The sequence below is a fragment of the Syngnathus acus genome, chromosome 2 (assembly GCF_901709675.1).
Source record: "Syngnathus acus chromosome 2, fSynAcu1.2, whole genome shotgun sequence".
NCBI classification, from domain to species: Eukaryota; Metazoa; Chordata; class Actinopteri; order Syngnathiformes; family Syngnathidae; genus Syngnathus; species Syngnathus acus.
The window spans coordinates 25,210,291-25,221,817 of record NC_051088.1 but is presented as its reverse complement, the minus strand read 5'-3'; the positions used below and the strand labels follow the sequence as shown (position 1 = coordinate 25,221,817).

At 43.6% G+C, this 11,527-nt stretch overlaps 2 protein-coding genes across 3 annotated transcripts; both read left to right on the top strand.

Moving 5' to 3' along the window:
- The first annotated feature begins 4,000 nt into the window (after positions 1 to 4,000).
- LOC119119723 (angio-associated, migratory cell protein) lies at positions 4,001 to 7,016 on the top strand. Of its 2 annotated transcripts, XM_037246286.1 has the most exons (12): positions 4,001 to 4,205; positions 4,283 to 4,469; positions 4,735 to 4,854; positions 4,938 to 5,057; positions 5,146 to 5,285; positions 5,355 to 5,499; positions 5,637 to 5,720; positions 5,882 to 5,997; positions 6,078 to 6,172; positions 6,287 to 6,377; positions 6,450 to 6,604; positions 6,680 to 7,016. In XM_037246286.1, exons 2-12 carry the CDS (start codon positions 4,286 to 4,288, stop codon positions 6,753 to 6,755), a joined length of 1,326 nt encoding a protein of 441 aa, XP_037102181.1. In that variant the 5' UTR covers positions 4,001 to 4,205; positions 4,283 to 4,285; the 3' UTR covers positions 6,756 to 7,016. The 2 variants fall into 2 exon arrangements, with proteins under 2 accessions (XP_037102181.1, XP_037102180.1); XM_037246285.1 differs by having other exon boundaries at positions 4,001 to 4,469.
- A 1,643-nt stretch (positions 7,017 to 8,659) lies between these two features.
- gpbar1 (G protein-coupled bile acid receptor 1) lies at positions 8,660 to 11,195 on the top strand. The gene is made up of 2 exons (XM_037246303.1): positions 8,660 to 8,839; positions 10,034 to 11,195. Exons 1-2 carry the CDS (start codon positions 8,799 to 8,801, stop codon positions 11,139 to 11,141), a joined length of 1,149 nt encoding a protein of 382 aa, XP_037102198.1. The 5' UTR covers positions 8,660 to 8,798; the 3' UTR covers positions 11,142 to 11,195.
- The last annotated feature ends 332 nt before the right edge of the window (positions 11,196 to 11,527 follow it).

Sequence of the window (11,527 nt, the reverse complement as noted above, 5' to 3'; positions counted from 1 at the left end):
ACTCATTTCACATACAAGCAACTGTTTACATCATTACAGCACTCCAAAATAGTCCAATGAATCTGACTGTAATGTTCTTAACATCAAAAATATACACATTTTCCTATTTTTTCACAATTCCATTCTTTTATCAAATGACATATTTCTTTTATCTAAAAGGGAAAAAAATCATGTGATATCTTACATGTGGCTTATAACGACTAAAAATAGATAGAGAGGGAGAGAGAAAGGGCGAGAGTAGAATAGAGCTCCAAAGGCTTATTTGCTTTCTTATGTGGGCAGGAGCAATTGGATAAGATCTCAATCAAGAGTTCAATCATGCTTGACTTGAGTATAGTGGGGAAAAAAGTATCCGTGCAAGAAATGATTCAAATAAATTGTGTTGTACATTCAAGTTAAACATAGCTGAACTGCACTCAGGCATTGATTCTTTCACGTCCCACTAGAGGGCGCCCATGTACCACTACTGCTACTTGTACCACAATTGAGAACCACTGTTTTGTTTTATTTTGTTTTGTTTTGTTTTATGGGGCATACCCAACATGTGTGTGCATTTCTTTTTCCATCAAAAGACAATATGTTATCGTGAATATTTTTGCTGACCGACCCTCACGCTATCGCTCTCAGCCCCCAGTTTGAGAACCACTTAGCCGTACTACTCAGCATTTAACGCACATCGAGCGGCAGCAAAATGAAACAAGCGTTATGATCAAATTCTTGCTCAATGTAACATGAGGGGCCTTTCTCATTCCCTGCTCGAATGCAATGAATGTTCATTTCCACTGCTTTATATTAGATTTGGCCTCTCGCACAGCCACCCGCACGAGGCCATGTTTTGCCGGTTTGATTATGGTAAGATGCTAAACAGTTTCTCGGATTGGGGCCAGTCAACAGAGCGCTCCAGTTCTTTTTTCGCACGGGTTCAACGGTCAGACGCTGTTGACAATATCCAACGACTTCTCGTTCAGGGTGTTGCGCTATCTCGCATCATAAAGTCATTCAAACATGCATAAAGGTCAAGTTTATTGTTTCCAATCTTTTAAGAGGGAATCATCTCAACATTGTCTTCCCGTTTTGATTATTTTTAGCCCAGGCGCAGCTTTCTGCTGCTTGACTTGCATTTATGAATCGGGGTCGTTCCTCTTTCGGAGTACAAGGGAGGTCTGTTGGGATAGCCGTAACCATGGCAACAGAGAATTGTAATTTGGATTCGGCAACAGAGCATCAGTTATGTAAGGTGACCGCGTCTTGTTGCGCTTGAGCGCACGCGCTAAAGACACGAGACCCTCGCTCTGGCACACTATCGAGATCTCTCTCTTCCCAAAAATTGGCAAAGTGATAAGAAAACGTCAGCAAATTTGAGCCAACAATTTCAAAGCGTGTAAGTTGCAGCGTTGTGAGACTGCTCATGACCACAAACTAAACAAAAGACGGGACCAGTTTTATTGTGGGCAGCCATGTGCAATCGTCATGCTATCTAATTAGCATCTTGATCTGACACACCTCTTAAACCTCAAAGCAAAAAGTTGATGTTTTTCTTCAGTTCCAAATGACAATATGCTGTTTTTACAATTTAATTCCAGCCTTAATGTGTTCAGCTCTCGTGTGGCTGACAAATTGCTCTATTTATTGCTTTTACCGCATGTAAGCAATAAAAGGCCATAAAAGATCATCATTATCAGACACACTAAAAAAAAAAAGAAAAGAAGGCTTTAATCCAGATTTGTCATAAAACCCAGATTGGTTATGGACATCTGTATTATTGTTATAAGGACTCTCGTAAAAAAAACATCAAAGTGTGTGTAAATGCATGTGCGGTCAGAGCAGTGATGGACGGATTAGACTGGCTTATTTTGCCTGGAGCGGCACATGTGCCATTTGGTCAGTGTCGCGTTCATGTTGCCAAGTAGCTGATGTCAGTTGAACCCTTTTGCGTCCAACCAGTGAGTGAGCCAAAATATCCCCAAACGCTTGATGATCTTCAAATAAATCACATTTTGGCTGGTGGCTGGCTGAAGGGCAGCAATGGGGCCAGAAAAGTCAACAGGCCTAGCGTCAAGTAGCACCCTGCCACCGCAGCGGACACATCACACGCAGGCTGCGCTGTGCTGCGGTGCGGTGCGGACCAGACCACTTGGAAGACACGCACAACTGGCTGTTAGCGGTTAGCCAAGGGAAGCTCAAGTCTCACCCAGCGTGGTCCCGCATGAGTCAAATGCAGCGTGCGGACAAAGTAGGAAGGCCTCAGCGTTGCTTTCTTTACGGTTAACATAGAACAGTCACATCCAGTGCCCAAAAAAATGAGAAAAAACGACCTGCTTGTTATTTCCAGACAGTGGTTGAATATAATGTGGGCGGGCTAGCACCCCACCTTAGTTACTGTGGCTGTCAAACTTTTCATGAGTTGTCGTTCCCGTTGACATCTCGGAGCTGAATTCATGTGTACCTTTCAAAGTCGCCGGAAAACAAAAAGACAGATTAAGACAACCTCCATTTCAGCCATCATCCTCTGTGCTAATGCATTGATTAGTCTCATCATTTTAATCATTTGCTTGGAGTATTTGCAAAACAAACTGGAAAATATGCCTGCCCATTACACACACAACACAACTTGTAATAAGTGTGGCTTCATTTATCCTCTATCATTATTATAGTCCAAATGAAAATAATTTCCACTTGACTCAGTTCTGTTATTTTGAAGAGGACGAGTCATTTATACTCGCCTTCTTTGAGACATTTGATGACATATGCTATATTTATGCTCAATATTGCTCCAAGGAGCTGCTCATCCGTCAATCATTTCCTTTAGCAGATTTAAGTGTGTCATGATGGCTCCTTTGAAAGCTTTTTCTGGGAAGTAGAGTGACTTAGACACATTTAACCATCAAACCAGAAAATTCAATTACAGACCGGAGAAATTCCAGCACTATAATTCAGCATTGACAATACCAGTCAAAAGAAAATGCCATAAACTGCTCAACATATATGCCGTATAGTTTGACAAATAGTAAAAAAAAAAATAGAATAATAATAAAAAACCACACACATCTTCCACCACATCAAGCGTCCATCCCTTAAATGAGTAATTATTATGCTCTGATATTGTATGTCTGATGTTTGCTGCATCTTTCAACATACATGCAACCCTGTTCCTAAAACCTTTTCGCCACAGAAACTAATCTACATGACTCATCAATAATGACATCATCAGGGTAATTGCTCTGCCTATGTGTAGGCCTGTTTTCAGCATTAATTAAGAGAGTATGCCACTCAAATCATCAAAGCCCTGTTACTCATATCACCATTTAAAAATAAATAAATATATGGTTGTAGAATCAAACTTTTTTTTTTTTTAAGTCGCCAAGTTTATTCTAGACCAGTAAGCAAAGCAATTTACGCAGCTAGTATGTAATCTTGAGCAAAAGCTCTCAAATTAGCATTGATTTGGAACCCTGCAACTGTGATTGGTAAAATGAATGAATAAATTGTTCAATTATAATTCTTTGATTGATTCATTCATTTTCCAAACCGCTTAGCCTCCCAAGGGTCGTAGGTGTGCTGGAGCCCATCCCAGCTGTCTATGAGTGCTAATGTAAAGTTCAATGGCTGGAAAGGATTTACTTTGCAATATTTTTGTTAGACTGCTCTTCAGTAAGTGTGTGTGTAACAACGTGAAACAGAAAACAGTTTTAACATATCTCATTAAAACTGTGTACACCATTCATGGTTGAGCTGGATGAATCAGATCATTATGGCTTCTTGTTTCAAAATCAGAATAAGAAAATACAGATGGAATGGTCCATTTTCCCCACAAATACTTTCCCCCCCTACTTTTTGGGGGGGTTTAGTTTGGCGGCTGTGTGATTTTCATTGTTAACACTGACATCTAGTGGATGTGGCTGTTATGGCGCAGTGACTGCTTTCGTGATGTCATCATCCTGAGACTCGATAGCGAATTGACCCCGGAGCTAGTTTTCAGGCAATCCTTCATTTCAAACGATTTAAATAGTCAGCAATTCTGGGACATTTACTCGTCAAGCATTGTGACATCATGTAGCTATGATAAGAGCAACCAAATAGGCCATTTTATGGGACGTGAGCGTGGTCATAATTCGGATTGAGTACCTGACTTCCCCTGGCAAACAAAACTCCGGGCAAAGTACTGAAAGGCGAAACGTGGAAAGGCACAGTGAGAGATAGTGTATGTATGTAGGTTGGTTTCATTGTTGTTTATTTCTTGTTTTCGACATGCCGCTCAGGATGATCTGTTTTTCATCAACAGCACATGCGACATTGGCTCGGATTGAAATATAATAGTGTCTTCATTGACCAAGTGCAAAAGCTGGTTGAGTTGTTTAGCTCGAAGCGTGCTAACAGCATGGCTAACCCGGAGCAAGAGTCCATCGAACTTCACGGAGACGAGGAAATCATTGAAGTCATCGAGCTGAACGACAATGATGATGGTCCAGGTGCGTTGAAAATAAACGGGTCAAAATCTCAACCATCTCTGATTTCGATTTGAAATATCAATTAGCAAATGATAAGTGTAATGTGTTTGAAATCAAATGTTGGCCATGATAAATTAGCACCTCTCCAATAAAGAGTTCCAATTCTTTTCTGGACCCACAGAGAATTCGAGCATAACCGTCTGTGGTCCAGTAAAGGTTGATCAGCCAACACGTTGGCCATCAGCTTGAATTGAAATGTCGACCATTTGCTGGCTTGTGCTGACAGATAACTTGGCCGACGACATGGAGGACATTGGCTTTGAAGACAACGACGAAGGCTGGGAGACGGAGGACGAGATGGAATCGGAGCGGGATGATAGCGACTTGACTTTCTCCAAACACACTGGTATTGGTGCCATGCGCCGTGGTCTCCCCTGCCATCAAGAAAGCAATCAGTGTTTGTCTTTTTCAATTGTATTCTCCCTTCAGGCTCTGTGTTTTGCGTGAGCATGGACCCAGCCACTAATACCTTGGCGGTGAGCGGAGGAGAAGACGATAAGGCCTACGTGTGGAGAGTGAGCGATGGCCAAGTTGTCTTGGAGTGTACAGGTGAGTCTGCAGATGTTGATTACAAAATGAAAAACTATAGCAAGAGAACACCGTTCTCCCATTTGTTTTCCCCGCCCCTCCCGCACAGGTCACAAAGACTCTGTCACGAGTGCCGTTTTCAGTCACGACTCCTCGCTTGTGGCTTCAGGTGACATGAGCGGCCTGATTAAAGTCTGGAAAGTGGAGACCAAAGAAGAGGTCTGGTCTTTTGAAGTCGGAGATCTGGAGGTAAAGCACATTTGCTTTGACTCCTGGAAAGTGCGGTAAGAGCTCAAGTCTTGTTACCTGACTCTTCAGTGGCTGGAGTGGCATCCCTGCGCTCCGGTGCTCCTGGCAGGAACGGATGATGGTAACATGTGGATGTGGAAGATTCCCAGTGGAGACTGTAAAACCTTCCAGAGTTCTGCATGCCAGTCCACCAGTGGCAAAGTCCTTCCTGACGGTAAGCCACCAAAAAGGAGTACAGTCATGCCTTGGGACAAAATCGTATTCCCCCATTGAAATGAATGGAAAGGCCATCAATCCGTTCCAGCTCCCCAACATTTTCCATGATGACGACATTATATGCTTTTTTCTCAGGTAAACGCGCTGTGGTGGGTTATGAGGACGGAACCGTGCGCTTGTGGGATTTGAAGCAGGGCAACTGCATCCATGTCATTAAAGGTACAACACCAGAATTGAGTTGGAAGACGTTTATAGAAGAAAGTAGGAGGTGTTAAACCACCATCTACAAATGTTTAATAAAATGTATCAGTCATGGAAATGACTCATTGCCGATCACTTCATTATTACTTTTCTCTTTACCATCCGCATGAAAAAAAAAGGTCAGGATGGACACCAGGGGCCGCTAACATGCCTTACATGCAACAAGGATGGCTCGTTGGTCCTCACTGGCTCAGTGGATGGTAGTGTCAAGCTCATCAACACGGCTACCGGCAAGGTGGGTGCCATGGCAACACCATTGCAAAGATAGATGCGCTTTTGTTTACATCAGTATTTATTTTTGACACTTTTTACCAGGTGGTGGGCGTGTTCTCTTTGGACGGGGGCAAAGCCAAAGGATCGAGAAATGGGGAAGAATCCAACTCTGTGGAGTCGGTGGGGTTCTGCAACATGTAAGTTGGCTTGTTGTAATGGATATGCATCTTTTGCACACTGCTGATTTCTTTTTATTTCTTTTTTTCTTCTCACTTGTGGAACACACTCATAATGTCAACCATCTTCTGCAGCCTTCCACTCATCGCCGCGGCGTATCTGGATGGCACCTTGGCCATTTACGATCTTTCCACACAAGTGCTGCGACACAGCTGCCGGCATGAGGTTTGTCGTTTTGCCGCTCGCAAACTTGACAGGCAGCGTGAAAGGAAAATCCTTGTCTCTCTTCGCCTCCAGGCTGGCGTGGTTCACCTGCAGTGGGAGGAGTCTTCTTCGCTGGTGTCCACCTGCAGTTTAGACGGAGCGCTGCGCCAATGGGACGCTCGCTCCGGCAAGATGGTGTCCGAGTATCGCGGTCACGCCGCTGAGATCTTGGACTTCGCAATGAACAGGTGGGACATGGCGGATTTTTTTTTTTAGCTTTATAGCAGACTTGGCTGCAGCTTGACGCCGTTCATCTCCTCCAGGGAAGCGACAGTGGCAGTCACTGCCTCAGGAGACAACCAAGCCAAAGTCTTCTGCCTCCAAAGGCCCGATCGATAAAAGAAGAAGAAGAAGAAGAGAGTGAATGCAGCAGAGAGAAATTTCAGGAACCAGGACAGAACCTGAACCCAAAAAGATTTCAACTCATCGCATGGGCTTGTTACACTTTGTAAAGCTCCACCTGATGAACTTCGCCGAAATAAGTTCTCATCATGTTTGAATGGTCAAATTCCCTCCGGACTTTGTTTTATTATTCCTACCTGGGCTAACCTAATTGTAAATACAGCATGGAAAAATATACTAAAAGCACATTTTACTCCATCTGATTTTTTTGTTTTTATTGTTTGGTACAAATCATGTTTCCACCAATTATCAGGATATAAGTCACTTCAATGAGCTTTTAAACTTTGTGATCCATTGAGTGGCATCTTGTTTGTAATCTTGACATTTGATCAGATCAGAAAGAAGCTTGGAAGACATTTGGGAGCCAAGAAGACTCCTGAAGAAGTGACTTTTCCTTAATTGCACTTTAAATGTCATTAATAAACGAACCGGCTCAATCCTTAAACGTTCATGACGTAAGATTGTTATCAATGGATCAGTCTGTCCAACTGAGTAGCACAAATCTCCCCTGGCTGACTGTCTGTCTGTCTGTCTGGCTCCTAACCTAATCATAACCGATGGTGCAGATTATCTTCATTTTTGAAAGTTCTCAACGAGTCGGTCAGCCTGGCACCAAAAACTGCGCTCGAGGCCCAACAATCAGAATAATACCTAAATCCGTTCCAACTTTCAACTGGTGGTGGGATTGTTGTCCCGCCTCACAGGAACGAGGATAAACATCCTGTGCACAAGTGCTCCTTCCTTCTCCCAGCATTTCTGGAGCCTCTGAGCTCATTGTGTCTAGTTGTGTATTGTAAGTCATCCAGACACGGGGTGTGAATTGTCACAATGTGTCTTCGGCCATGGTAAGAAACAGAGCTCGGGTTCCAACTTTGCCTGCGTGTCTTCCTTTCTCAAGTCGAGATGTTGTGATGTCCCGTCTAGCCTGGTCCTCCTGCGTAGCGTCTTTGCAGGCGCATCCAGCTTGTGTTTAAAGCCATTATCTGACAGGCCTCCAAACTCTCACGGCCTTGGAAAACAAAGCCAGCCTCCGTCGTCCTTCCATCAGACGCTGTGTTTAGACACCCGGCGGGCATGTTGTGAATTTCTGACATACTGTATGCCCTGAGTGAGTGAGTGAGTGAGTGAGTGAGTGAGTGAGTGAGTGAGTGAGTGTAGCACAAGTTACCTTTTTTTTTTTTAATGCCAGCACTTGCAAGTTAATATTAAAATTTAATATGTTAAATTTATATTTAATATACAATATTTAAAATTGTTATACATATTCAAAATATATTTAATTTAATATAAATTTAAATATAATATTAAAATGAAACTTTATATATATGTTTTTGTTAATTTATACAATTGACAGTAAAAAATCATGACGGTTGTAAAATTATTATATTTAAAATATATTTAATTTAATATACATTTAAATATAATATTAAAATGAAACTTTATATTTATTTTTGTTATCAACAATTTATACAATTGACAGTGAAAAATCATTTCAATGAATCCATTTTATCAGGATGACTTTTAACCACTTTTTATTTCTTTTTTTCCTGCACTTGTACTAAGTATACTGTACAGATGGCGAGTACCTTTCCTGTCTCTATTTGGTTCGGTGTGTTCCAGTAAAGCGCTCAACAAATTGAGTGTTCACCTGCAACTCGATTAGATGACAGTGTGACCAAAACTGGCTGCTGAGCAGTTTTAACCAGGATTTGGTTTGTTTTTTATATCAAAGGAATAAATGTACACCTTGGATAGGAGATGCAAGGGGAGTCAGAAGTCTGCTACCTCCTCCTCCTTCTCTTCCTCCTCCTCCTCCTCCTCCTTTCCAGCGTGCGGACCGACGTCTGGGCTGCTCAGTGTCTTGTGACGTTTCCAGAACTTGGGATCCACTAAAGGGATTATAAAGGAAGCAGCCAGGATCATTCTGAGCGAGCGAGCGAGCGAGCGAGCGCAGATGTGGCAGGCAGAAGGGATGATAACATGCTGAATGGATCCGACCTTACCCATCTTCACTCAGAGAGGTAAAACCGGATTTCACTGACTTTGTTTGATTTTCCAAAAATTCAATGTGTAATCTAGCAAAGGTTGTGGGATTGACACTTGTCATCTTTTAGCTGTAATACGAGTGAACAGTGAATGGAGCATGTGTCATATGGAAGGAAGCGTGGTTCGGCCCTGCTTCATAAACTGCAGTTTGATTACAATGAAAAAAGTTAGCGTAAGCACTAACCTCCATTTACAAGCCATTGTTTGCTCCATCAAATGCTCTTTGTCTATTGTCTTCATATTGTTTGTCTTTGCTAAACTACCACTCGTAAATTTCAAATTTTTTTTTTTTTTGTTCAATCAAATTTCAGTTTTCCAAGTCAATCTAATTCAAGCAGGGCTTTCATAATCAGTAGTGTGAGCAGAAGTTAATCAAACAAAGGGCCTCTTTGGATTCTGTCTTTTGACTAAGAAGAAATATCTGAGCGAGATAACCGACAAAAGCTTGTTCCAATTCTAAAAGTGATTAAGAAAAATGGAATTTGATGTTATCCATTAATTGTTTATGGTAAAAGTAATCAAAGCAAAATGCCACCAAAGAAGTTCAGCGAGTCTGCGTGACGGCCGGCAAGATTCATGACCAGAGCCACTGACTCCCCTGGAGTCGGATGCCAAAATATAAGACTGGCTCATATCTTCATTTTGAAGTTCAACATTGAAATGTTGAATTTGTCTCGGATTTTTTATTATCAAAGCTTTTAATTGTAAAAAAAAAAAGAAGAATGAATGTTTACATCTTACAATGATCCTTTGACATTTTTCACAGAGGTTAAGGAAAGGTGGTAAATAAGATGTGAGGCGCTTTCTTAGTATTTGCCACCAAATGCCGCAGGTACCAAATGTACAGCCACCCACTGCTTCGATGTTAATGTAACTCTTAATAGTCGTCTGTCTGTACGACTGCTAATAAGTCCACCTGGGAAAAGATTTCTTTTCCCTTGTGGCTATGAACAGAATGGGCAGAATAAAAATGAAGGACGGATCGACATTCAAATACTCAGTGGCAGAGCTCGAGGGGGGAGGCGTGGGGGCACTTTTTTTTCAACCCGCATTTCCACACATTTCTCTGCATTTTCTGAAGAATTGTTGTCGTTTGCAAAACAAATGTTTCTTTTTGCGGACACCTTCGATATCTCCTTGGTCGGTGGTGTGATGTGGGCATCCCGCAGGGTCACCCACCGCACGTTGATGGGAGTGGAGCGGGCGCGTTGGGATCCCCGAGCAAGAATGGACTGCGGCGAGCCTGGCGCTGTGCTCAGCCAGGAAAAGCTGATCTACGCCATCACCATCCCGCTGTCGGTTTCCATCATCCTAGCCAACCTGGTGATCATCTTTGGCATCGTTTGCAACCGGCAGCTCCACAACACGCCCAACTACTTCTTCCTGAGCCTGTTAGTGGCGGACGTGTGCACGGGCGCGGCGCTCCCTTTCATATCTCTGATGGGACTCGACCGGCAGCTGAGCTTCGGCTCTTGCCTGGTGGCGCACGTTCTCCCAAACTTCCTCTTCCTGGCGTTTCTGCTCAACTTGGTGATGGTCCACTACGAGCGATACGTATGTATCGCCGAGCCCCTGCACTACAGCCACTTGTGGATGCATCGAAGTTTCCCCCTGGCCTTGCTGTTGGTGTGGATGCCGGCGCTCCTGTACGCATCCCTGCCGGCTTTCGGCTGGAACAACTGGACCGGGCCGGATTGGAACAGCTGTCGCGCACGTGACCAAAGGTTCCCCCTTTCGTCAAACTGTTCGGCCAACGTCACCCCGTGCTGCTCGTACAGACGCGTCTTCACCAACGCCTTCATCTACCTGGAGGTCTACGGTCTAGTCCTGCCCGCCATCCTCACCATTGGCGCCATGACGTGTCGCGTCCTGTGGATCACGCGGGGCCAACTGAAAGACATCTGCCGGCTGCACCGCTCGGTGGGGCGCGGCCAAGCTTCGGAGCAGGAGCAGCGGCTGAACATGCGCTACACGCGCTGCGTTGTGGCCGTGTCGTTGACTTTTCTGGCCTGCTGGCTTCCCTACCTCATCTACATGCACGTGTGCATCGCTTACTTGATCAGCGACACCAAATGGAACTCCAATACGCTCATCGTACTCTCGTGCACGGGGATCGGAAGTATGACTGTGGTGCCGCTGGTGTTGGGCCTCGCCAACCGGCAGTACACGCGACCGGCGTACAAGCTGCAGCGGAAACTTCGAGACAGGTTGAGGCAGAAGATTCAGACGTCGAGGGAGTCTGCAGGCGGGGAAAATGCCAATGACAATACGGAGTAGCTTTTGTTCATTTGTAGGAATATGTTATTTACGTATATTAAAAAAAAACACAACTTTTATTATAGGTCAAAAACAACTGACCGGAATTTGATGACGTTATTGGCAGTTTGAAAATAAGCATGGCTCTATTTTCATCAACTCGTGTCAAAAACTGTACAGCAGTGGTTCTCAAAATGGGGTCCGTGAGCTTGGCAAAATAATTGATCAAAAATCCTTTCAAAAAGTGCATTCCTACAGTGGATTTGAAAAGTCTACACCCCTGCTACACATGGATGTTTTCAATAGGTTGCATAGGTGATGTTGTTGTTGCTACTGATCATGTAGTCGTTGTTGTTCTGGTAATAGTCCATGAGTAGTAGCTGAGCACCTAGTAGAGGTTGCCAAAC

Bases quoted from the DNA above. Each gene is read 5' to 3' on its own strand.
- LOC119119723 (XM_037246286.1), top strand. From the start codon at position 4,286: ATGCGACATTGGCTCGGATTGAAATATAATAGTGTCTTCATTGACCAA. The intron at 4,470-4,734 runs GTGCGTTGAAAA...TTGTGCTGACAG, and splicing joins CGACAATGATGATGGTCCAG to ATAACTTGGCCGACGACATG. The intron at 5,998-6,077 runs GTGGGTGCCATG...ACTTTTTACCAG, and splicing joins TCAACACGGCTACCGGCAAG to GTGGTGGGCGTGTTCTCTTT.
- gpbar1 (XM_037246303.1), top strand. From the start codon at position 8,799: ATGCTGAATGGATCCGACCTTACCCATCTTCACTCAGAGAG. The intron at 8,840-10,033 runs GTAAAACCGGAT...GGCATCCCGCAG, and splicing joins ACCCATCTTCACTCAGAGAG to GGTCACCCACCGCACGTTGA.